The sequence below is a fragment of the Pteronotus mesoamericanus genome, unplaced genomic scaffold (assembly GCF_021234165.1).
Source record: "Pteronotus mesoamericanus isolate MK-2021 breed Mesoamerican mustached bat unplaced genomic scaffold, CSHL_Meso_final contig_182, whole genome shotgun sequence".
Lineage (NCBI taxonomy): Eukaryota > Metazoa > Chordata > Mammalia > Chiroptera > Mormoopidae > Pteronotus > Pteronotus mesoamericanus.
The window spans coordinates 4,873,035-4,899,679 of NW_026555078.1; the positions used below are offsets into that span (position 1 = coordinate 4,873,035).

General features: G+C 49.8%; 1 protein-coding gene across 1 annotated transcript in view; it reads right to left on the reverse strand.

Moving 5' to 3' along the window:
* Window positions 1-11,544: 11,544 nt before the first annotated feature.
* SLC24A4 (solute carrier family 24 member 4) overlaps window positions 11,545-26,645 on the reverse strand; it is a 124,251-nt gene continuing 109,150 nt past the window's right edge. The window contains exons 13-17 of the mRNA XM_054566975.1: window positions 21,391-21,557; window positions 15,699-15,813; window positions 13,493-13,605; window positions 12,987-13,052; window positions 11,545-11,893 (exon numbers count right to left, since the gene is read on the reverse strand). Of these exons, the coding sequence (XP_054422950.1) occupies window positions 11,741-11,893; window positions 12,987-13,052; window positions 13,493-13,605; window positions 15,699-15,813; window positions 21,391-21,557 (614 nt within the window). The 3' untranslated portion in view covers window positions 11,545-11,740. The remainder of the gene's footprint in view (window positions 11,894-12,986; window positions 13,053-13,492; window positions 13,606-15,698; window positions 15,814-21,390; window positions 21,558-26,645) is intronic.

Sequence of the window (26,645 nt, forward strand, 5' to 3'; positions counted from 1 at the left end):
GAGCTAAAACAGGGGCAAAGAATGTCCTGAATTCATAGGTTACCAAGTTATGACACCAGCCAGGCCCTGGGAGGTCACGGTGGGATGAGACATGCCATAGGAGGGTGCCCTTGGGTTTCGGTGACAGCGAACCCTGACTGAGCAGATTGACTACAAAGGAAGTGGATTGTCTTGTATATAACTCAAACCCTAGCGCTTCAGTTAGCTATTGCTGTGTAACAAATTACCCCAAAATTTAGTGTCTTAAAACAACGCATTTGTTATCTCACAGTCTCTGGGAGTTGGGAGTCTTCGCACAACTTTGATGGTTTCCGTTGATGCAGAGTCTCTCATGGACGGCAGGCAAGTTGTTGGCCAGGACTGGGGTTGTGCCTGAAATCTTAGCTGGGGAAGGATCTGCTTCCAAACTCACATGGTGGTTGGTAGGATTCACTTTCTTGAGGGTCCTCGGGTCCTTGCTGGCTGTTGGCTGGAGTTCATCATCAATGCCTGGTCACGTGGAAACCTCCTAAATGGCCGCGGCTCCATCAAAGGGTGTGAGCTGAGAAGGCAGCGGAGAGTCCCCTAGCAAGATCGAGTCACAGGCTGATGTAATCTAATCACAGGTGTGACATCCCATCACCTCTGCCCTCCTTAGTCAGAAATAAGTGACAGATCCTGTCTACCCTCAAGGGGAAGAGATTAAACAAAGGTGTGAAAACTTGGAGGCCCTGATCATTGGGAGCGATCTCAGAAGCTGCCTCCTGGGCAGGCCAGGTGCAAGGCAGTCAGCTACGCAACCGCCCTCCGACACTCAGGTGGGCCCCTCTCTCTGCTGTGACCTCCTCAACGTTGACTTCATCCTCAGGAGAGTTCTTCAGTGGTTCCAAGACAAGTTTCCGGCGGCAACGGGAATCACGTTCTCTGGGTCCATCCTGCTAGGGAGGGGAGATGCCTCTCTCCTAAGCATGAAACAGGAGTCTGTGTAGTGTGATTGGCCCACTTAGGTCACATGCCTAGCCCGGGCCCCAGGAGAATGGCATGCACCAATTGGTCTAGGTTAATCAGAGTCCAGGCTTGGTCCTGGGCTTGGAGGTGGCCTTCCCTGATCATGTTGGGGACAGGCTGAAACCTGATCCAAGTTAAGGTTCTGTTGGGAAGGAAGAAGGGAATGGATGTTAGGTAGAAAACCAACAGTGCCCACCGCAACTGTATAGAAATGACCAGAAAAACGAGGCCATAGGTGAAGAAACATTCTGGGTTGGTGGATATGTTTATTATCTTGATTGTGGTGGTGGTTTCATGGATATGTTATATATATAATACACACACACACACATACACATACATATATATATATCAAGGCTAATAGTTTACTAATTGTAAACTTTAAATATGTACAATTATTGTATATCAATTATAATTCAAAAAAGTTGTTTTTAAGAGTGTGTCATATCTCTAGTCATTATGCTATGAAAAGCACAGAAAATAAAGCAAATATTCTTCCAGTTTTCAAAAGCTATTGCCTGATTCTGCAGAGAAGTCATTCCTGTCATCAACGAATGAGTAAAGTTCTGACTGACATCTTTATTGCTTCCCTTTGGTTGTACCCATTAGTATACAGATATATGTTAATTTATAATATTCCTGTTCATTAGTTGCAACCGCAGGTTGGTCAGATACAAGTGTTTTGCAGAAGTCAGTGAAAGCCTTTGGTGAGAATTAATCGGCTCTGTGGACTATATAGAAGAGTCTTGCATATTTTATGATTTAAGAAAACAAGACCATGGATTACAGGTATAATTCAAGGTGTCTGACATATGGTTCATAAAGATTCAGCACGGGGGAGTCGTTTTTCAAGAACACCATTTTCTTTGTCTCCTCCTCCCCAGTAAGGAGTGACCAGGGCAGTCTAAAGGAGGAGGCGGCCCCGGGCGGGCGGGGAAGGACTCAGCCCTTAACAGCGGCGGCTGCAGGCAGCGGGAAGGCAGCTGGCCCAGGCGAGGCTCGCTCGCCCGTTATCACGTCCTTCCTCTTGGCAGCTCCAGGAGTGAGAGAATGGAAAGAGACTTGGACACAGTGACCTCCGGGAAACAAATCCACATTTTTGACAAGAGGCCAGATTACTGAGCATTAGCAGCTCATCATCTCTGAGTTGGCTCATCTACCAGGAGGCAAGGCGGGAGGTTGAAGCTGTTCTCTGGGAAGGAGAGTTCCTACTATGTGCCAGGCGCTGTGACCCTACTTTGCATGGAGGTGGGGAAAGGGCTCCATGGGCAAGGACATGTACCACAGGACTTGGCCCCATCCCCGGAACCGCTCGTGCTCAGGAGGGCAATCGTTCACCGCGTCTGATTCATTGTGTGTCCACACTGGGGGCTCAGGACACTTGAATGAATGGGCTAATGGGCTAAAACTTGTATACACAACATGTGAGTTATCCATCGATGCATAACGAACCACCCCTGAACTTAATACCTTTAAACAACAATAGGCTTCTCTCTCTCTCTCTCTCTCTCTTACATAGTTTCCATGGGTCAGAAATTCGGGAGCAGCTTGGGTCTGACTTCAGATCTCTCTCATGAGGCTGCCATCAAGATGAGAGTCGGCGGCCTTTTTGGGCTATGAGGCCGAAAGCTATATGGCAAGGATGACAGAGCAACAATAGAGAGATGGGGTCACCCACACTTGAAGCACCACACCAGACTTAACAGAGCATCCTCCCGTGGGAGAGAAATAGATCCTTTTGTATTTAAGGCACTGTTCTTTGGAGGTTTTGGGGAGTAGGATTTTAACAGGTAAAAATAGGAAGGGGCCTCCTTGGGGGGCGGGCTGCGAGTAAAGGCCTGGCGGTAGGGCCCACGCCCCTCCCATTGCTGCCTGAGAAGGCGTATGTGCCCACGGAGGAGAAGCAGTGTGATTGCTAATCCTCTTCCTCTGTCTTCTGCCTGGAGGGCAAGGACTGTGTCCTGCACATCTCTGTATAGTGGGCTTGGCAGAGAAGATGTTCCATAGCTCCTCGGGGGTGAGGCTGTGATTTACTTCTATCTCACTTCTGCCTTTTGGGGATATTTATTTCCTCTGAAAATTGAGTGTGGTGTCCTCAAGCCTTTCGTGTGAGAAAGACCAGGGGGAACGGGTCGGTCAGTGTGATGGGAAATCTGATCCCACACTGGTCTTCTTAGCCCCAGCCCCAGCCTGGGCTTCTGCTGTCGTCTCAGTGAGTGGCCGCAGCCAGGTGTGCACTCAGCAGGAGGCTCCTGGGACCTGAGGTAAGAACGGTCCCCAATGGGAACTCATTTCTTCAAAGAGCAGCTGCAAGGCTGGCTGGGCCCCAGGAAGAAGGGCGCTCTGGCTGCCTCTGAACCGCAAGCGCAGTTCCCCACCGTTGCCCACGGTGTGACCTCGGGCAAGTTGCTCAGCCTCTCGGGGCCCAAGTTTCCCCTTCCGGAGGTTGGGTGGAGGAATTCCTACCTCGGGTTACTTGTGAAGATTATAGAGGAGGTGGCTAACAGTGTCTGTCGAATAGAAGCCTGGTGATAAATGTCAGTTTCCCTTCATGGGTTTTTTTTTTTTTTTTCGATTGGTTTTTTCAAAGTTGTTTTTAAAAAGATTTTTAGAGAGGGAGAGGGAGGGAGAAAGAGAAGGAGAGAAACATCAATGTGGAGCTCCCTGACGCATGGCCCCACCCCACTGGGGACCTGGCCCACAACCCAGGCATGTGTCCTGGACTGGGAATCGAACTGACGATCCTTTGGTTCATAGGCCAGAACTCAATCCCCTGAGCCTCACCAGCCAGAGCTTGATTGGTTTTTATAAAAGCTGAATAGATGCCCAGCTCTGTGGGCTCTTCAGTGCCTTCACCCTGTACCCTGCCCCTGACAGGGGTGCCCAGAGGTATGTCTTGGGGAGTTTGGGTTCAATTCAGCGGCCATTCATTAGTACAGCCTTGGACAAGGTGATGTTGAGGACCAGAAAGGAAGGTGTGGTCTCCCCGCCTCCCAGGGGTCTCGCCCACAGAAGCCTCAGATGCTGAGCCTGCAGAGGGTGGTCCTCCCAGGGATCTTGGCTGAGGGCAGGGCCGACTCCATGATTGGGGGACCCAGTACCCAGTGCAAAATGAAAAGGTGCAACCCGTGCTCAAAAAGGGTGCAAACTTCAAGACAGCTTCTGCAAAGCATTAAACCAGGCCCGAGACCCTTTCTAAGTGCGGGACCCCCTAAGCAGGGGCTCTGTGACTACCTAAGCTGCACAGCCATGAACCTGGCCCTGGTGTGGGGCGCTCCACGCCTGCTACCTTGTCTGGCCTGGGCAGCCCCAGGAAATGGAAGGAGACCTGGTGTCTAAGCTGGCTCTCACAGTGAGCACCCAAGAGACCCTGCGTATGCGCGTGTGCTCCCTGTACCTCATTGTCCCCATCTGTGAAATGGGGACGATACCCGTCCTGCGTTTTGCTGGCTTGGTAGGCCAGGGAGCGCCACGTGGATTGAGAGGTTCAGAACCAAGAGCATGCGGCTGCAGGACCCACAAAATGTACTGGACAGAAATTACCGAGACCAAGTCCTTCATACATTGTGGGTTGACCTTCAAGAGGAAAGAGTTAAATGAAAGAGGTCGCTAATTTTTAGTAACTCTCATTTAAAGCACACGTTCTCCTCTAAAGTAGAACCTGCGGGAAAGATGTTTTACAAATATTTTTAAAATTCTAGTTCATTGTGGACTAGTATTTTTATAAGTATAATAAAAATGACTAGAAAAATGCCATAAAAATGTGCAGGCATAAAATTACTCACCCTCGTGCCATAAACGCTCACATTCTCTGAGTTTCTATACCTGTCTTGTTGCAGGATGATGCTTGCGAGTCTGTGCAGGGGCCCAGGTCGCACACTGAGCACTAGGACTGACCTCCTCGCTGCTCAGAGTGAACCAGGAGCGGTGGCATCACCTGGGAACTTGCTCGAAATGTAGCATCTTTGGTCCTATCCCGTTCATGCTGAGCCAGAATCTGCTCTTTTAACAAAATGCCCAGGTGATTTGTGTGCATGTGAACATTTGGGATGAGACCCAAAGCAGCGGGGGCTCAGGAAATGTGTAGAATAAAGGAATCAACTGGAACCTCCCCCCCACCTCGGTTTCTCATGATCCAAGAGCTGATGGCACCGCCTGCTCCATGAGCAGGACCAGCTACAAGGCAAGGCTCGGGGCGAAAGTGAGAAAGTGGGGCCCCCTTTTTAAAAAAAGTTAAGAATTTCAGGATGGTGACAACTAGACCTGGGGACTTTCTGAGTGTGGGGCCGTGTGCCTACAGGGGGTCCCATGAAGCTGGCCTTTCTAATGAGGTAGAAAAAGATTGGGTCATTCTGGATTGATTTGCACTAGCTAACTTACGAGATTTCTGCTTTGTTTTATTCATTTCCAATCATTATAATTAAAAAGCTCCAACCCTCGTCCTTTTGAAGTTTATTTTTTCTTAATATGCAAATATAAATGGTTTCAAATAGCTATGATTCCAGTGTATATAATTCTTTCAAAAAATACAAATATGTGTCTATTAAAACATGAATGGAAGCTCTACGTGGGGAAAGATGACTTATGCTCCTTTATTTTATTGACAGTGAGCAGCTTTTGATATATTGCATTACAATACTGACTGCTAGATTTCTCATAAAGGTTGAGTTCGTATTTACTCTAGATTTTTTCTTCACAATAAAAATAAACTCATGCTAGTGTTTAGTAACCAATAATATCAATTCATTCAAATTTAATGACAGTTTTATTAAACTAAGAATCTCATATCACAGAGCATTCACAGTGCAGAAGGTCACAGTTATTGAAAAAATAAATAGCGGGATAAATATATTTATTATTTACAACATTTCAACCCATGGCTCCCGTTCTGCCTGTTGAAGAGAGCAAGCAAAGGTGACAGCGTTCAGCCCAGCACGCCAGACGTGTCCTGCGGGGGCGGGGGACTCAAGTGACGTGTGGCAGCCCCCAAAGTCCTCCTTCATTGTGGTTGTTTTCGAACGGTTTTTTTCCTGGACGCAAGAACCCTCTGATTCTCTCTATTTGGCAGGTCATGGCTGGGCTGCGGGAAGATCACACGGCCCTGCAGATGCATCCCGGGCATCTGGGACATGCCTGGCCTCTCCTCCCCTGGCCCTTTCTTCGGCAGCGCCTGCCTCTGCCCCTGGGCCCGGCCCCATCTGGCTGGAAGCCCTGTTTCCTCTCTAGGTAATCAAGGCTCTCTTTGTGTTCAGACACCCCACAGCTACTCCTGCTGGCTTCCGCTGGACAGAAGGCACACGCAGAGGGTGCCCTGCCAGGCGCGTGTGCTCTGAACTGGACACCAGCTGCCCAGACTAGCAGTTCCCCGAGGAAACTCCCCAAGAGCCGGCCACAGAGGCTTGGCCACAGCTCTCTCCCCGGGGTCCCCAAACAGGCTTAGTTCAAGTCATGTGGGGAAAGCTCCAGGAAGTGGCCTACAGCTCAGAGGGGAACCTCTGGAGGTGAGGGTGGGGATGCCCCAGTGGCCAAAGCGGCCACTAGAATATCTGATTTGGAAACACAGAGCTGCCTTGCTCACACCGCAGTCATTTTCAGTGGGAGGACAGGCCTCACTCCTTCTGCTGAAGGGACTGCGTGTCCGTTCCCTTCACTGGGGAATCCCGGAGTGGGGGCAAGGAGGGCTCTGCTGTCCGGGACCCTCCCTTTATGTGCAAAGGCTGATCATACCAAACCACGCAACTAGGAGCCAAAGCTGCACATGTTCTCTCTCGATAGCTTCACAAAAATTCTTTTCCAGTGGTGGGGTGGGCGGGGTACATATTTTCTCTGAGATTAAAGGTTTCAGTGGCTTTGATGGTGGAAAAGTCCCAACCAACATGTTGCATAAAAAGCAACTGTGTGAATTCTGGCAACAGCGGGAAGAGGTGTGGACGGTGCCCGTATTTGTCATCAGGCTTTTAACCAAGGAGCAGCCAATCCAGACCCATCCGTCGGATGGCTGGGAAAGCCACACCACCCAGGCTGGCCTTCCACCTGGGCACGGGGCGCTTGCAACTCTCGTGCCCCCCATTGTGGGCCAGGGTGTCCGGCAGCGGGTCTTTTCCTAGGCCAGCAGCTCCGGCTGCAATGTGTATGGAGCATGCGCGACCTGGACGGCTGGACACTGACACTGCTGATGAATGGGACTGGGGAGCCATCAGCCACCGAAGAGCTAGAGTTCTTTAAACTCCCATAAAACATCAAAGCTCTAAAACCACTCATCTGGCTTCCCTGTTGTGACAGGAAAAAATAGCTGGGTGGCCGCATAGGAGAAGCATGCCCCTTTCCCTGATTTCACGCAGGCACGTTTCCTTGCGGCTGGGCAGCTCTGCGGCAGGCTGGGCCTTCTCTTAGCCACCGGGCCGGAAGTGAAGTGCAAAGCCAGTGTCCCAAGGCAGTTTTCCTTCTTAAGCAGCAAATACAACCATCTAAATGCCTTTTAAAAATCTGTGCCCCTGCAGACGGTACCCTTTGGGGAGCTTTCTGTACAGCACAGCCAAGGGGCCCCACATAAGCCAGGATGGCAAAAGGCCACACCCCAAGTGAGCAACAGAACCTGTGTCCCATGCATGTCCTTTGCCTGTGGGCTGGGCCCATGGAAAGACCCTCCTGCTCTATCACCCATGTGACTGACGTGAGGGAGATATACCCAGTGCTGGAGGGGCCCCTTCTCCATGCTTCGAGGAGCCTCGAGGGAGCCTTGCAGGGCTCATGTGCTCAGCACAGAGCGCAAGGCCAGAGGGCGAGTGCTCACGCGTGGTGGGGAGCCCAGCTGCTCTGGGTGAATCCACAGAAAGGGGTGGGGGCTGGGGAGGCAGGGCTGTGGGTTTGGGGTGAGGGATGATGACTTCCTGCCACCCAAGAACTTCCCAGAGAGCATTTTCAGAAATTTCTGGGAGTTCCTATGGGCACGACGTGGCAATGAAGCTGCTGAGATGGGGATCATCTCAGGTTCCCTGGGCATATCTGCTAACTGCCTCAAAGGGAGGAAGATTCCCATGGAAATCATGTTCAGAGGGCACTGGAGGGGCCTGGGGACATTTAAATCACAGCACGTGAGGACAGCCTCCCTCTAACCGGCAAGTCCTTCGTGCATTCAAGCACTAAGCATTTGCTGGGGGCTGCCTCTTCCAGCTGCAGGGGATCGGGGCGACAGGGAAGGAGAGGTGGGGGCGGACGGGGAGAGACCAACCCCAGCCCAGAGTGCCCGGTCAGGGTCAGGGTCAGGGTCAGGGCTGGGGGACGGCCTGAGGGGCTCTGCTGCTCGTCTGCAGACCCCACCCAGCACCCTAACCCCATGAGTCCACTCCACACCCGGGGTGGGAGGGGAGGAACCCACCCTCTCCCAGCCCACCCCCCCTGGGTCCACCCTGCCTTGAGGACTAGGAGCAGCCCTAGGCCCGCGGGAGGAGAAACCCCAGGAGGAAAGAGGGGCCCAGGGCCTGCTTGGCTCTCGGCCTGTGTGTGCCCCCGGGGCTCCCGGGTGCTGGGCGTCTGCTGCCGCTGTAAGGCTTACACAGCCTCCCCCTAAAGGGAAGAGGGGCAGCCCCGGAGGGGGTCTCCAGTTGGGGCCTGCAGGACTGCCCCAGAGCGATACGCACACCCCGCTGGTTTGACTCTGGGAGGGTTAGCACTTTATGAGCTGCTCAGGCGTGAAAAGGCAGGGGGTTGCCAGGCAGAAGCAGGAAATAGCCCTAACAGGTAGAGGGTTCAGGAGCAGGTGAACACTGGGCAGCGCAGCAAGACCTGTGCACGTGGATGGGCAGGAAGCAGAGGCCGGGTGACGGCAGGTGACAGGAAGCGCGGGGCGAGCCCTGGACTCTGAGGCACGGCAGCTGACCCGGAACCGTCCTTCAGGGCCAGGTTCCCCAGGTCCCACACACCTTCCAGGCGGACTGTGCCCGGGCTGGTATGGACGAATTCCAAACCGGAAATCACGAGGAACCGCCGGCTCTGGCTTCTACAGACACTTTCGATCGGAGCCCAAGAGTCCACTTTTCTTTTCTGCCCTCAGTTGCAAGAGCTAAATTTACTTTTTTAATTGCCTATTTCTGTAGCAATGTAATCACCCCATGCTAATTAGCTTTGGGGATAAAATGAAGTATTCCTGCATAGTGATAAAAGCGTTATTTAAAAATGAAGGCCTAATTAATCAAGCAATTTTTTAAACTTGTGATGAGAAATATTTAAAAAAGAATCTTTCACCTACAGTGTATATATAGTTTGCTAAGTACAATAAATGCATAAATCCCTTCAGGAAGTCACATTGGCACATTAAAGTCAAAAGAGAATTAACCAAGAGTGCTCTACATATTAACCTTATTTTTTCACCTCAGGATTCTGCTGAGGAAGAGGCTGGTAATCAAGATGTGTTTTCTGAAACCTATACAAGTGTTCAGACATGGGACACCAGCAGGATCATCATCTGGGGCCATGTGCTCAGCGCCTTGCAGCTAAATAGTTTTTGGTCTTTTTCAGGAAAAATGTAGAGACATTGGGTAGGGATAGATATCAGGATATGAGCTAGGGCACCCAGGAGTCAGTTAAATATCTGATGAAGTTTGAGCTCAAATATTAGGAACCAACCACAAAGGTAAAAACATACCCACACCTGCCCTCCAACCCTTCAAGAACGGCCAACCCAGTGGGCTGGATGAGCTAAGACAGGTGACAATCTAAAGCTCAGACCCTCCTCCGCTACTTGCTGGCCAATGACCTAGAGTCACTTGACTCCTTTAAGACTAAAATTTTCTATTAAAAGGGAGAACAATCCCTCCATATATCACAGGGGGTTTTGAGACCAAAGATAAAGACAGATACGCTTTGAAACCCAATGAAAGACAGCAGCGGTGGGGGACCAGGCCAGCTATGCTAAGAGGACAGAAATATCCCTAGGGCTCTGAGACCCCAGGCTCCCTGGCCTCCCCCTTAGCTAATTTCATAGGGAAATCGCCCCGCCCTCAACTTGAAGACCACTGAGACCCGACCTGGGTAGAGCAGCAAAGGGAGAAGCCTTCACGTGGGGTAGCTACTAACACTGACGGAAGTCCAGGGCCGAAGCCCGGTGACGGTCCCGGCTCACCTCAGGCTCACGCCGACATCAAGCACGCAGGCTCGAACGCTTCCTCCTTCTGGAGCTCCGGCGGCCTTAAAGAGCACAGCCACAAACCCCGCCTCAGGTCACTGCCCCTGTGTCTCGGGAAGGAATTAGCTGTTGCATTTCAACTCATCATCAGGGACTGATGCTTGGTGAGTTGCTAAAAGCATTCTTTCCCACACCAGCATGGGTAGCTCCCACATAGTCTTCCGTGCAAAATAGCTCAATGTTAAAAGTGCATCGAATCTGATAGGCTTTTGCAATAGAAACATTAAAAAAATAAAATACCTCTATATAAAATTAATTGTGCTTTCTTTTTAGAAACCACAAATGGTTTGTGTTCGTAAATCTTTTTAATATATATTTGAGAGCTAGGAAGCAATCGAAAATTGTTTAATATTTTTCTATCTCTGAATCAGCCTCCCATCCTTGGCCTTTCATGTGTAGCAAACTCTAAGGTTCAGGGAACTTAGCTCTAAAAATTCCAAGTTACGGTTCCAGGGAACCGGGGAGCAAATTTGCTGCGTTTCAGGAAATCTCCCTTCTTGCCACGAGCCACTGCATCTGGCACACGCATTGCGGTTCAGCAGGCTGTGCAATCTGCTGGGCACATAAACAATTGGGCCTTTCAACAGGGTAGTTTTGAGAGCAGAGCATTAACAAAGAAATGACAGACCCAAAGTGACAGTGCGTCGCGTCACACGGAAGGTCTGGAATGTATGGCTGTAAACTACAATCTCCACTGTGTCTCTGAATTAGCACCCATTTAGATGTTAGCCTTTCACTCTTCCCTAAATTCCAAACCAAACGTCTTAGCGTCCACGCAACACGATGCACGTAGGATCCGTTGTCCCTAAGTGTTACCTTTTTTGGTCCCCATCAGGGTCCTTTTATATGGAATGATATTTTTCAAGTATGATGATCTATATGACATTTTATTTTTAATATTTCATTGCTTATTCTCTGAATGCATCAATAAAAATGAGGAGGAGATTCTTGTTTTCTCTCTTTTGCTGTGGAAAAAAAAAAACCTTGAAAAAACTATTTCCACTCTTCCAGTTTTTCCAGAAAAAGGGCTGGGATGCCATAGCCCCACACCTGCAGCAGGTCGGGGCCGTGCCCCCTCCAAACCGCGAGTGCCCCCGGCAGAGGTTGGAGGCCTTCACAGCACGGGCTGCCTCGGAACCCACCCCTCTGGCCCAGAAGAGGCCCCGAGGGCAGCGTTCCCATTTTACACGTGCCCCAGGAGACCTCGCATTCACCGACCACCTTATCCTGAGGATGCTGCGAAACGGAAGGACAAACAGCACGCAGAAGTCCTTCTGACTAAAGTGTCTGAGAGAGCTGAGGCACACGCCATGTTCCTGGGACTGGCAGCTCAGAGGTCTGCGAGGCTGCTCAAGTAGCGGACCCCAAATCTTGCCTTTTGCGGGGCAGAACTCCAAGGAGGAGGAGGACGCCTGGCAGCCTTGCCCGTGACCAAGGACCACGATGGCTCTTCCTTCCAGTGCATGAAAGACGGTGGCTGCCGGTGCGGGAGACTCCTGGTGGGAGGAGAAAGGAGGACGCTAGTGCCAGAGTGTCCGGGGCGGCTCCCAGCGGGGCAGCGGCTCAACTTTAATCGTCTTCTTGGCACATGGGCAAGTTGACGAAGGTGAAGACGTTAAACTCTATCATGATCGAGAAGCACAAGAAGACGGCGTAGAGGACCAGCACGTAGATGCCTAGCTTGCGGTCCAGCCTCCATTTGTTGAGGTGGATGCCAAGGACCTGGGAGGAGACAGGGCAAGGGTTGGCCTGGGGGCAGAGAAACAAATACAAAAGGCCTTTGCACTGGAAAACGACACACAAACCAGGAACCCCAGAACTTCCTCCAAAGCGTGGGCTGGAGCAGAGGGGCACGGCCGGGCGTGTCCTTGGTTTGCTCAGCGTGAGCCCCACAGGCTTTAGGCTTGTCCGATGGCAGGGCGAGTGCCTGGCCCAGCCCTGCGGGCTCCAGGGACACACACCAGCGGCCCTCCAGGGTGGGTCCTCCCCAGCCCAGCCCAGCCCTCCTCTAGCAACAGCTACGGTCTTTCGCCAGGTCCTCCCTTTGCCGCGGAACTCGGTACCCTCAGCCCTCTTCAGCAAAACTCCCACGGCTCCCGGCGGCCCACCATCGGGCAAACTTCAGCTCAGACCACCTTTTTCTACTCGCGCATGTGTTTGGAGAGTTGGACCGGAATACACCCTCATTCTAAATACGTCCCAGACTCTCCCATGCTTCCCTTTACCACCTTCCTTATCCCTGAATCGAAGCTCCCTAAGGGTTGGCTCATAGTCACCACATTAGAGCAATGTCACGGGTCCTAGAGAGACAGGTCGTGTGACTGTGGGCAATTCACCTAACCACAGCCTTGACTTCTTCTGACTGACAGGACAGGTAGCATCAGGTGTTTCTAAGGCCTGACTCCACCAGCAGAGGCAGAGCTGGGCACAGTCCGGGGCACACGGAGTACAGAGACCCGAGTTGCGCCACTGTGTGCCAGTCCCCAGGCCTGGCCGTCACGCCCCCACCTGTCAGCTCAGCCGGGCAGGTCTGCTAGTGAGAGGAGACATCTGGGCAGCAAGAAGAAAGTCATTCTCTTCCTCTGGGGACCTCTTAGTTGTTCAGGGAACAGTGCAGTGGTGGGCACCAATGTTCTTGGCACAAATGGAGCCTGGGGGTATCTGAACTGACAGGATTCCCCAGCTTTGTCCCTCCCTGCCAGGGGCGGATGGGAGGGGGGAAAGGGGAGGGGTTTCAGGGACTTGGAAGTGACCAGGCAGAATCCGATGAAACGAAGTATGTGTGAGGTTTCTGTCGTGGGAATGTAAAACTCACAGTGAGCGCCACGGAGCCCAGCAACAACACCACGGAGTAGACCAGGCCCCGGCTGTTGATCTTCACCTGCAGAAACAAGCACGTGCCCTGAATCTCCGGGCGGCTCAGGGCCCAGCTGTGCTGGCGGCCCAGCTGCTCCGGTTTATTTCTGTCCCCCGACCGACCCCCGCAATCTGAAGGCACAGGTGGCTGTGGATGATCAGCGAATTGTGGACTCAAGTCTCAACTGTGCTTGTCTGAGGAAAAGGATCAGGAGGGGACCGGCACGCTAGCGGGCTGAGACACGGGGCAGGAGCACCTATGAGTGCTGGGGAAGCAGGGCTTTCCCCCTGCGGGCACCCCGCAGGTTGCTCTGGAAGCCTCCCTGGAAAGTGGGTGCCAAGAAGAAGGGGCAGTGTGTCCCCCAGGGCCCTTGGCTGGGACAGGGCCAACGCCACCATCATTCCCGTGGAATACATGTGCCTGGCGTCTGTCTCGCTTACTAAGGAGCTCAGTAAGGAACTCACTGTGGATCCGTAATTGATAAGCATGGTCTGCAGACCCCACGGTATGCCGAGTCCCACTAGGATGTCAAACACGTTGCTTCCTATGGTGTTAGAGACCGCCATGTCGCCAAGGCCTGGAGGGGACAATCGACACCTGTCATTCATTAGGAGCGGGTCGCTGGAAATCCCTATTCTTTTCTGTAACTGTTCTATTAGTGCTGTTGCTTAAAAAGGAATTCCTTCTTCATAGACTTGACATTTCTAAACCCCTTTTCGAGGTCCAAGATCCACTCCCTTCATGAGGTCTAGAGGGGCCTGGTGTGGGCTGAGTGGTGACCCCCAAGCTTCATATGTTGGAGTCCTAACCCCTTGCACCTCAGAAGGTGGCCTTGTTTGGAAATTGGGTCTCTACAGAGATGACCAAAATGAGGTCGTTAGGGAGGCCCGAATCCAAAGTGACTGGGTTCCTCAGAGAAAGGCCGAACTTGGACACAGCACAGGGAGAAAGTCACATGGACATGAAGACGGTCACCTACTAGCCAAGGACAGAGGCTCGGAGCGGATTCTCCTGCGAGCCCAGGAGAAATCGATCTTGCTGACCCCTTGCTCTTGGACTCCCAGCCTCCGGGCTGAGATCAGTTTCTGCTGTTTATGCCTCCCAGGGTGGGGCCCCTGGTTTCGGTGGCCCTGGGAACCTAACGCAGTGCCCTGCACGGTCCTCCTGCTAGGCGCGGTGTGTCAGCCATGTTCTCTGAGGACGCACTATGTGCTCGACCTCATTTAACCCCCCAGATGCCCTGAGAGGGAGGGGGCCTGTCCTCATGTGGTAGATGATGGAACCAAGGCTTGAGACGTGCCCACGGTCACATAGTTTGCGAGTGGTCCAGCATCCCTCACGCTGGGCCATGAGGTGGATTTGTGGCCCAGGTGATGGCACCGTGACCTGGATGCTGGGGCGTCTGGTCTTCTGCCCTGGCGGCTTCTGAAGGGTGAACTCTTCCCCTGACGAGACTACAAGCATCTCAGAGGGTAGGGCCATGCCATTACCTTCCTCCCTGCTGTCCAGTATCATGCTGGCCACTGCACGTGAGGGACCAAATAACTTGAGGGATATTAGAAGTTAGAAAACGAGCTTTTACCAGTTAGGACTCACGCTGGCTGAAATCTGCTGTAATCTGGTCACTTAGCCCTAATTTTCTCTGATTGTCGTCATCTGGCACTCACACAAAGGCGTGTGGCAGGAACAAGCCCGGAGCTCAAATGCCTGGAACCGTGCAATTGCTTTGGTGGCGGAGAAGCTTGCAGCAACTCCGAGGAGCACCCGGATGGCTGACTCACTCTGCTGGCGTAAGCCAGGTCACTTCCTCTCCCGTCCTGCTCCCGTCAACGCTGACTCCAGGACCCGGTGGCTTCCCTGAGGGCCTCACGTCTCCCTCCCTGCCTGCACTGCAGTCTCTGGGCAGCTTAGGCCTGTGAGGGGCGGCGTCGTGGGGAAACCGGCCTTCCAGTCTCGTGTGAAACGCAGAAACGCGCTGCACCTGTTCTTCCACCCGTTCTCCTCTCCGGAAGGAATGACGTGTCCTTTCCCTGACTCCTGAGCCAACTGTCTCTCTGGGTGCTCCTCTTCTCCTCTCCTGTCTCCCCCGAGCTTTCATTCCATCATTCGCTCACCCTGACCCTTATACTTTCAAACTTTCATCTACAAGGAAGACCTGCGGACATCCACCAGGAACGCTCTCTCGCCGGCAGCAGAGCCACAGGAGATAAAGGCGGGCCCGTGTTCTCCTCATCTGGGTAAACCCAGGTCGCTCTGTAAGCCCCAAAGAGCAACCACAGAGCAAACCAAAACGATATACAAGTTCCAGAACTTTGGAGCAGCACAGGAAAATCCCTGGAGGCATGGGACATCACCGCATTGCCTTCCTGGGACCGGAACATTCTCGTTACACCTCCTTTGCTATAAGAAGCCTGGGCTCCCGCTCTGTTCAATCTCACATTGGTGCTTTCAGGACAAGTTCATTGTTTCATGAGTGCACACCAGCAAATGCCCCTCGAGGTGCGGAGGTGTTCATCTCTGTAGTATCTCTGCCTCCCCAGAAACTGAGCAACCTGACCCATGTGCTTTCCAAGGTCAGCTTCCTCCCCAGCAGAACCTAACGACCAGGTGTGAGAGCCGTGAACTGCCACTGGGGCAGGGCGGCCGTGGGGGCCGAGACGCCACGCGTACCTTGTCTCGCCACGATTAAGCTGGCCATGCAGTCTGGAACACTCGTGCCTGCTGCCAGGAAAGTGATGCCCATGATGACGTCGGGGATCCCAAATGTGTACCCGATGATAGTCACCTGCAGAGGAAGGGGGGAACGTTGCTTGTCCTGAGCGCACTGAACTTGAATGTCGCGCTGCTGTTAACTAGCGAAGACATCTGGAATATGGTTGTTAAAAACAGCTTTTGAGGGTTTTTTTTTTTTTCCCTCGATGACATGAGTAATATGCGTTCACTGTTTTAAAAACTTTAGAAAAATAAAATGACAATTAAAAATCACCTACCACTTCTCAAAAGCCACAGATGACCGCTATAACCACGTTCCATCAGCCAGTGGCTCTCACACTTGAACATACAGAAAAGCCTCGGGTGGGCTTGTTAAGCTGCGGACTGCCAGGCCCCACCTCCCGAGGGTCTGCTCCCGGAAGGCCGTGTGCCACCCAGGAAACTGCGTCCCCAACACTTTCCCAGTGGCAGGAACCCTGAGGCCGCTGCTCCGGGGAACCACTTGAAACCACTGCTCTAGAATGTATCCCTGACCTTTCTGGTGTGTTAGAAAAAGTGAAATCAGATTACACGATCAGCATATATTTTGCAACACTTGTTTTGTGTCATGACATACTGTGAATACCTTTCCATCTCAAATATTCAACTATGTTATTTTATACTGCTGTGTGGATTTCATGGTATTTAGCCAATCCCTCACCGTTGAATACTGAGGTGGTTCCTTTTTTGGCTCGTGCAATATCAAGGCATATAAGTAACATTTATGGAGCACTTGCTGTATGACAGGTACACAGGTGTTTTCCTTTCACAATCTCACCTGCTCCATTACTCCCTACCCACACAGAGGGAGGCACTATCATTATGCCCATTTTCTGCCTAGAAAAATGGAGGATCAGAGAGGCTAAGAAAGGCTGCCGGAACCCCCCAGTGCAGCAGGGATTCTTGGTGTCGAGGGTCTTGATGCACAGTCATGTAGCCCTCTGATAAATGTCTGACACTTGAGAGATGGCCGGCGCCTTCAACAGCAGCCAGATGGAAAGCCCTAGAAGTGGTCACACAACCCCGTTCACCACACCCTCCAACTCACGCGTGCCTCCCCACCGGGAAAGTGGGAGTAGTGGCATTTCTCAGGATTGTCCCCATCTCGGCCGATGGCTCCAATCCCAGCAAACGGCTGGGTGACTGAAGACAAACTACCTAGCTTCTGAGTCTCCGCTTTCTCCCTTGTAAAATGGGCTTGTTAATGAGGACTACAGTGAGAAAACGTGAGGTGGCAGGGCCTGGCCTGTGCAAGGTGTTCACAGATGTGTGTTTCCTGCTCTTTCAATCACTAGTCTTGCAATCTATGGGCGCAGAAAAATGGGGGTTATTGGAGTCCCCAGATGAAGTGCTTTCTAAGTGCACACCTCAGCCTTGGAGGGCAGCCGGAGCACATAGACTAAAAGCGAACAGAGGAGTTTAAAGGGACCCCACACCGAGGAGGGAGCGCTCAGCTGAGCATCACCAGGACAGTGGGACATCGTTTTCTCAGAGCACAGGCCAGAGCACACACCGCCGGGCCTGTGCTGGGCGGTGCCGGGAGGGACAGCTGAGGAGGGCTGACCCACCCGTGCTTAATCCGCACGGGCCACCAAGATGCCACAGGCACAGGCAGGCTGTGGCTGACGTGCTTTCAATGGGTGATTGCAGACATGAAAACAGGAGCCTGGGCTATTTTCTCATTACTGAGGATGCCTCTATTTTCTTTCTTAAATCACTGAACTGCATGGCTAAATGCGTGAAGGATGGAGGGATGAGAAAAAGAAGTGTGTGCACATGCACATACGCACACACATCGCCCAGGGTGCCCGGGAGCAGAGGTGTTACCCAAGTGTCACTTGCTCCTGGACCCTAGACCTGGGCCCTGCTATCTCTCCAGATGTTTAGTCTTCTTTGGTCCTCAGTCTCCGCAGCTGTGCTAGGGTGTCGGACAAGATGACCCATTTTGAATGTCTTTCCTTTTTGACGCAGACATTCAGGAATTTTCCCCCCAAGACTTGGGGGTGAGAGATGTGAACGGTGGGGCGGGGGGTAAGGGTGAGCAGCTGAGACTTCACTGCTCCTTGGCGCTCCTGCCAGGGCAAAGTGAGGTCAGCGCGTGGCCGAGAGGCTGGCACATCTGGCTTGGGAAATTAGACAAACGTGGCGCTGTGCTACTTGCTGCAGTGGAGGCCACTGCATTTCCCCAGACTGAGGTCAGCTGAAGTTCAAAGCCATGGGGAAGGGGGCCTCAGACTCCTGGCCAGGCCAGGCGCTAAGACTCTGCTTTAAGAAGCGGGGGTGGGACTGTTATTAAATGTCCAACCTCACTGCTAATCAGTAGAACTGGCTCAATAATACCGTTATTTTCAGTAATTAGAGAAGAAAAAAATTTCACACATTCCTTAAAGTGATCTTCCCTAATTCTCATACCCACTCAAATGTCACGAAATACATTTTTTTTTTAAACTGCAATGTGGTTTTGGGAAAGCATTTTAGTAAGAGAAATTACTGGATTTAAAAAAATCAAACATAAGATGGTGGCGTAGTCAGACATGGCTCGCATCTTCGCACAACCACATCAAAATCACAACTGCAATATAGAACCACCATCACTCAGGAACGTCAGAAATTGAACTGAATAGAAGTCTGACAACTAAGGGACTGAGAAAACCACATCCATCCAGATAGGTAGGAGGGGCACAGATGCATAATGGGCTGGTCCCTCACCCACTTGTGTAGTGGGTAAAAATTCGGGAGGGTATCTTGGGAGCAAGCAGTCTCAGCCCCCCACCAGGCCTCCCAGCCCAGGAAGATAAGTCCCCACAACTTCTGGCTGCATAAACCAGTGGGGATTGAGTCAGTGGAAGAAACTTCTGGAGCCCCACACAGTTCCTCTTAAAAAATCCACACACAGACTCACCTATTCAGACTTACTCCCTCTGAGCTCTAGCACTGGGGTAGCAGTTTGAAAGGCACCAGTGGAAAACAGGGAGGAACTGAAGTGTCTGGCATCAAGGTGAGCAGAGGCCGTTGTTTCTTTTCTAAATGCTTCTTCCCACAGAGCTACAGAGCCAGCAAGCTGGTGCCACATCAGAGACTCCATCAACCTGGCTAACTCTGTTTGACCTGCCTTGGTTATCCCCAAGCCTCTGCCCCACCCAACTTATGGGCCCACCCAACCTGCTTTTCCATATGAATGTCTGGTCTTGACTCATGTTTCACAACTTCCTAAATCCTCTCAAACCAGCAACAGCTGGCAGTGAGCCCCAGGCCTGGCACTGGCAGCCGCCCGTCAGGATTCATAGCTTGGCTTTGTTTGCCTGGGAACCTCTAAGCCCAGCACAAGTAGCAGCCATCTTGGATTGCTTTATAACTCAGGCAGGGTGGCCGTGGGCAAAACACAGGTGGGGGCTGGCCTTGGCCTGTACCACCAGGGAAGCCCCAAGGGGCAACCCATCAAGTGGACAGCTATAGACCATGTCGGAGCACCACCACACGCCCCTGCACAATTGATCCTCCAGGGAGGGCAAAGGTTGGTGGTCAGTGGTCATAGCCAAGCCTTGCCCCTGACTGACCTGGGTAAATCCCTCCACTGACCTGCCCACAGCAACCAAGGCTCAACTACAAGAGGACGGTGTACTCAGCCCACATGAAGGGTGCACCTCGAGTGCCCAGCTTGGGTGATAGGGGAGGCTATGCCACTGGACTCTACAGAACACCTACTACATTAGACCACACTACCAAGACATGGAGTCAAAGCAGCTCTACCTAATACATAGAAACAAAGAAAGTGACTGCCAAAATGAGGAGACAAAAAAACATGGCCCAAGTGAGAGAACAGATCAAAACTCTGGAAAAACAGCTAAACAAAATAGAGGTAAGCAATCTTTTAAATAAGAGTTCAAAACACTGGTTATAAGGATGCCCAAGGAACTTAGTGAGGACCTCAACAGCATAAAAAAGATCCAGGCAGAAATGAAGGAAACACTAATTGAAATAAAGTACCATTTACAGTACTTTACAAAAGTACAAAATTTCTGTAATTTACAGTACAGACCACGAAGCCTGCCCAGAGGCCCTCTACCCTCCCAGTAGCCCCGTGAAGCAGCGCTGAGCTTCCCCGTCTTGGAGAGGCGGTGGCCAGGGCTCAGAGAGGTTGAGTCGCCTGCCTGAGTTTTACGGATCCTAAGTGGGAAAAGTAGGATTCACAGCTCCACCGCCTTGTGACCCCACAGCCCCTCTTTCCCCACCAAACCGCCCCTCTGGGGTTAAGGGAAAGGTGGCCCCTGCGCCTCTAAAACGGAGGCTCATGTGCCCTTTCCCTGCCCGGCATCAGGTGTCAGGAGGGGAGTGAAATGCCTAGAGAATACCGCTATGGCCGCGCTTTTCAACCGGTGTGCGAGAAGAATTTTTAAAACGCGCCATGCCTATTTAGTGAGCAGCGCTGACCACTTTTCCCTTATAGTGACAAATAAAAATAATGACAGCTAACACACCAATAGCCATCCAGTGTGAATGAATCAAAATTATAACTATTTTTTGGTCAGATTGGCAAAAAAAATTTTTTTTTTTTTTGGTGTGCTGAATTTCAGTGTTTAGTGTATGTGTGCCATGGGACGACAAACGTCAAAAATCGCTGTGCGAAGCTGTGCCTGGCTGACAGGTGAGCTTCCCATCAACGGAGATGCAGACATCCTGCAACCGCATCTCCTCTATTGGCTCCTGGGCTCTTCTTGTGGAATGAGAGGAGGGGGAGGAAGAGGGAGATGGGAGGGAGGACCCCGTAGAACAGTGCACACAGCGAGGAGGCGGAGCTCCCTCTGGGCCCACCCGCTGAGGGTTTGTACAGAGACCTGTGAGGCGTGGCCAGAGCTGCTGACAGGAGCTGAGCCCAAGCCTCTCCGCCTGCAAAACCTTGGTCCAAGAGGCGCTGAAAAATTCCAGCCACAAACTGAGGGGCAGTTCAGGATAGTGGCTGAGATCGTGGACTCAGGAGAACAGTACACCAGGATCTGATCCTGCCTTAGAACTCACTGTGTAATAGATGCCAGTTGTAAAACTAACTAGGCAGATTGCTCAATCTCTAAGGCTCAGCTTCCTCATCTGTAAAATGGGCATAAAAAAGGTGGTTGTTATGAGGACTAGAGAGTTTATACACAGTTCATACACATGCCTGGGCATAGAAAGGGGAGAGGAACGTCCCGTGGCAAGGGGTAGGGGAGGGCTGGAGATTGTCTCTCACTCACTCCGGGCTCCCTCCCACTCCCCCGGGTCCTAGTGCTCAGCCCTCCAGAGCTCTTCGCAGAGCCATCTTTGGGGCATCAGGCCCAGTCCTTGCCTCCTAGTCCATGCCACCCCTGCCACATGACCCTGCCCATCTTGCCAGGTGTGAAGGTTCACCTCCTTCCACCCCATGCCTGCTTTGCACGTGAATACCACGCTGTGCTGTCTGGTTACCCCCGATGCATGGTTCAGTGGCTTGCACCTGGGCCAGTACCCCTTCTTACTGAAAAGTGAGCCATGGCCGAGGAGGTAGGTAACTTGTCCAAGGCGGTACAGTAGTGCCTGAGGCCGCTCTCCCACCTCTGGCAGGCCTGCGCACCCAGTCCACGCAGCTCCCACCACTCACCAGCCACACCATTATGTAGGAGAAGATGGCGATCCACAGCGTGGCGGTGATGAAGGTGACCATGAAGAACTTCTCCCAGCGGGGCTTGCTGCAGTTGGGGATGGTGATGCACAGGAGGAAGATGAGTGGCCAGGTGAACACCCACTTGGCTTTGTCCCCTCTCGCCTCTGCAGGGGGTGGGACGGAGCCAGAAGGGATGGGGAGAGAAACATGCACTGGGTTACACACCTGCCAGTCTACCTACCGGTTTATTTTTTTTAAGCCAAACAAGAGAATGCTACCAACGTGACTCTGAGCAACTGATCCCACAAAATCACATACTTCTATCGTGTTACCCCAAAAGTGATCTTAGCAACACATTTGTTAAGTGTTTGTTGACTGAATAACTTCAGTCGGCTCAAATCCTGCGGAGTAAGGAAGGTGAGACCCAGAGCAGAACGGACTTGCCGTGCGGAGCTGGGATGGGGATGGGGATGGGGATGTGGAGGGCCTTTGGAATTGGACTGACCTGGGCTGGTATTCAAATTACCTGGAGAAATCGCATCAACTCCACTTCTTCCTCTGACAGTAACAGTTGTAGTAACAACCACCCAACAAACACTGTATGAAATATTTGCCATGTGTAGCAGGTACAGTGCTACATTGTTTGCATTTAGTAGTTGCTTCATCTGTTAAATGGGAATATTATCCCTTTCTTGGCTGTTGCAGGAAAGACATGACACAACGTACATAAAACGTTCTGCAAGCACAGGGGGACCCAGGCTGGCACACACAGTAGGTACTCCGGAAACCTCAGCTCCTTTGCTCCAAGGTCATCCACTCAGCCCACGGCAGATGCCAAGACTAAAATGCGGGTGTCTGGGCTGGCAGACACGGCTTGACTGGCTCCGCCAAAGGGATCCACAAAAGTCAACCAAGGAGAAGCAGCCTCCAAAACCAAGCACAAGCATAGTGTCCTTAATAAGTACAGCGTGCATATGCAGGTTCCAAAACCAACTTGCGGGTGATGCCGCGGAAATGGTGGAGGAAGGACCTGTGAAAATTCTCCTGCAGAGAGGCAATGAGAACACTGGCAAAAATGGTCAGAACCAACCTTTTTCAGGACGCTGGAAATTAACCAAAGGCTTGTAGCAACCTGCAGAGGGTTTACTTAAGAAAACTGGCTGGATCTTGGTCAGGACCGTGAGCTTTGTGGCATTTTAACTTGCCTATTGCCATTCCCTCTCACCAGCTCTGGAGAAGCCTTGAAAATCAGCAGGCTGGCATCCCGCCAGAGGGGGCAGGACAGGCCTGGAGCACCTTCCAGGGCCACGCCCAGAGAGTAGGCATCATTTGACCTGTCTGGTGCATTCATGGAAGGTCCCACTTCCAAGGCTGTCCTTATTTTATCCAAATCAGAGCTCAGCCAATGGGAATAGCCTTTGCCTTGGGACATTCGTTGAAAACAATCAGGTAATTGCTGAGCATCACACTGCCCAAGGCGACGGGTAACAGGGCAAACAATAAGTGAACCAAAAGTCTTGAAAGGAAAAGCTGGGGAATACGATATTGAAAGAGGGCTTTGCAAAGTTCCTACTTTTTTCTGGCAATCTAAAGACCACATGCATGTGCACAGATGTGCCAGGGTAACCTGTATGCTCAAGACAGACTCGAGAACATGCTAAGCTTTCACCTCTACCTAACATTGGGCCTCTGAGCAGGGAGTGACGGTTGAGGTGGAGTTGTAAACTGCCCTCCTGGAGGGTTAAAGAGGTGCCCACAAACTCACAGACCCATCAGAGATGACCGATGACAGGGAGGCTTCCTGGGCGTGGCACCTACGGCAACCTATGTGCAATCTTCAGGTGACTTCAGGCTAACCTAGCAGATATTTCAGTGGCCACACACAGCAAGAAATACAGACTTTACAGATGCTTTGAGAAAACTCATTAAACAAAAGCAACAATAAATAGTAACAATAAGCAGACTTGGGAAGGGAGAAGAACGTTTCCTAGTGTTGTCAAACTGTATTTTACGTATGTGTGTATGTATGTACTTACTTATTTTGAAGATACCTTATCTGATAAACCCAAAATGATATCTTTTCTCTTTTTAAAAAGATTTTATTTATTTATTTTTAGAGAGAGGGGAGGGAGAAAGACAGGGAGAGAAACATCAATGCAAGAGAGAAATCGATCGGTTGCCTCTCGCATGCACCCCTCCTGGGGACCAAACCTGAAATCCAGGCATGTGCCCTGACCAGGAATCAAATCGGTCACCTTTCGCTTTGCAGAATCATGCCCAATGAACTGCGCCACACCGGTCTAGCAAGCTATATTATTTTAAATGCTCAGCTTTCAACTGACAAGAAAAACATGAAAGAATGGCCCATACACGGGGGGGTCGAGGGGGGAAGCAGTCAGTAGAAACTATCTTCGAGGAATTCCAGACATTGGGTTTACAAAGACTTTAAATCAACTATTTAAAAATAAGTACAAAGAAGTTTTTTAAATCTCTAAAAAACTAAAGGAAGATATGAGAATAATTTCTCACCAGAGACTACCAGAATAAAGACTTTAAATCAGCTATTTAAGAATACGCACAAAGAAGTTTTTTAAACATCTAAAAAAACAAAAGGGAAGTATGAGAATAATTTCTTTCCAGAGACTATCAGAATAAAAATGTAAAAAGTATAAAAAAGAGCCACAATAAATTTTGGAATTGAGACGTACAAGAACTGAAATAAATTCACTAGAGAGGCTCAAGAGCAGGTTTGAGCAGGAAGAAGAAAAAGGTCAACAGCTTTGAAGTAGGTCAACTGAGATTAACTAGTCTCAGGAGCAGAAAGAAAAAAGAATAAAGAAAAATGAACGGTGTCTCAGAGACCTGGGCATACCATCAAACATGCCAACGAAGGCACAACAAGAGTGCCCAGAAGAGAGGAGTGAGAACAAGGGGAAGGAAGAATATTTGAAGGACTCATTCCTAAAACTTCTCAAATCTGATGAAAAACATTAATATATGCATTGAAGAAGAATAAACATTCGTTTCAAATTCACATGGAACACTCTCCAGGACAGACCATATGTTACAACATAAAACAAGCATCAATAAATTTAAAAAGATTTAAATCATGCCAAGTATGTTCCACAATCATTCCACAATGGAAAGAAATTATAAATCAGAAACAGAGGGGAAACTGGAAGATTCACAAATATGTGGAAGTTGAATAACACGCTCCTAAATAACCAACTGGTCAAAGAAGAAATCACGAGGGAAATTAGAAAATACTTTGAGATGAACAAAAATGAAAATGCAACATACCAAAACTTATGGGATGCCGTAAAAGCAGTGCTTAAAATTTTATAGCTATAAATGAGTATATTAAACATTTATAGCTATAAATGAGTATATTAAAGGTCTTAAGTCAGTGACCTAACCTTCTTTGTTAAGAAACAAAAATAGTAGAGCAAATTAAATCCAAAGAAAGCAGAAAGGAGGAAATAATTAAGATTAAAGAAGCAATGAATGAAATAGAAAATTAAAAAAAATAGAATCAATGAAACTAAAAGTTGCTTGTTTAAAAAGATCAACAGAGTTGACAAACCTTTAGCTAGAATGACTAAGCAAAAAATACTCAAAGTGCTAAAATCAGGGATAAAAGAGGGTCACTATCATGAACCTCACAGAAATAAAAAGAATAAGGTACATGATGAACAACTGTGTCCCAATAAATTACATAACGTAGGTGAAATGAATTCTACAAACGCAAAAACCACCAAAACTGACTAAAGGAGATGGAAAAGCTGAGTCGATTTATAAGAGATCAACATAGCAATAAAACCAGGGGTGGGGGAATTGAGACAACTGTAATAATGTAATCAATAAAAAATACTTTAAAAAATTAAGAAATAAATCTCCTTTAAAGTCAGGACCAGATGGCTTCATGGTGATCTCAACCAAATGTTTAAAGAAGAATCAGCATGAATCCTGTACAAACTCTTCCAAAAGATACAAGAAGAGGGAACATTTCCTAGTTCTCTCTCTGAAGCCATTGGTTCACTGATATCAAAGCCAGACACCAAGAGAACAAAAAACTACAGACCAATATCCCTTACAAATATAGATGCAAAAATCTTTAATAAAATTCTGGCAAACTGAATTAAACAACATATAAAAAATGATTATACACTTTGGCCAAGTGGGATTTATCACAGGAATGGAAACTTGGTTCAACACATGAAACTTAATCATTCCAACATAGTATGGTAATAGAATTAAAGACAAAACTGCAATTATGTCCAATGATGCAAAAAAAAAAAAAAAGAAAGAAAGAAAGAAAGAGAGAGAGAGAGAGAGAGAAAAGGCATTTGACAAAATCCAATGGCTGTTCCTGATAAACACTCAACAGTCTAGCAATAGAGGAGAATTTCCTCAGCCTGGTAAAGGGCACCTACAAAACCCCCAGAGTTAACATCCCACTTAATGGTGAAAGGCTGAGAGCTTCCGACAAGACGGGGATGTCTGCTCTTATCCCTTCTAGCCCTCATTGTATGGAAGGTTCAGCCAGAGAAACTGGGCAAGAAAGAGAAGTAAAAGTCACTCAGAACGGAGGAAGAAGTAAAGTATCCCTGTTTGTAGATGGCATGATCTTGTATAGAGAAAATTCCAAGTTACACACACACACACACGAATAGAACTGAAAAAAAAAAAACCAAGTTCAGTCAAGTTGCAAGATCCAATTTCAATAAACAAAATTCAGGTGTATTTCTATGCAGTAATAATAAACAATAAAAAACAAAACTAAGGAAATAATTCCACTTACCATAGCATCAGAAAGAAAATATGTTTACGAATACATGTAGCAAGAGAAGTACACGATTTATATGCTGAAAACTACCAAACGTCATTGAAGGAAATCCAAGATGACTTAAATAGATGGCAAGGCGTCCTGGAGACGGATTGAAAGACTTAATGTGGTTAGGATGGAAATTGTCACCAAATTGATCTACAGATTCAATATAACCCCTATTAAAATTCCAGCTGACTTTTTTGCAGAAATTGACAAGCTGACTCTAATATTCTTATGAAAATGCAAGGAAGCCAGAAGAGCCAAACCAGTCTTGAGAAGAGAACAAAGTTGGGAGCTCTCCGGCTTAACCCTGCCTGGATCAGGTTTCTCTCATATCAAGAGAGTCTGAAGTAATTCATGGTTTCGATGATGATGGAGCCTGGGAGCTACTGAGGTGATGGGACAATGTCTGTGCCAAGGGACA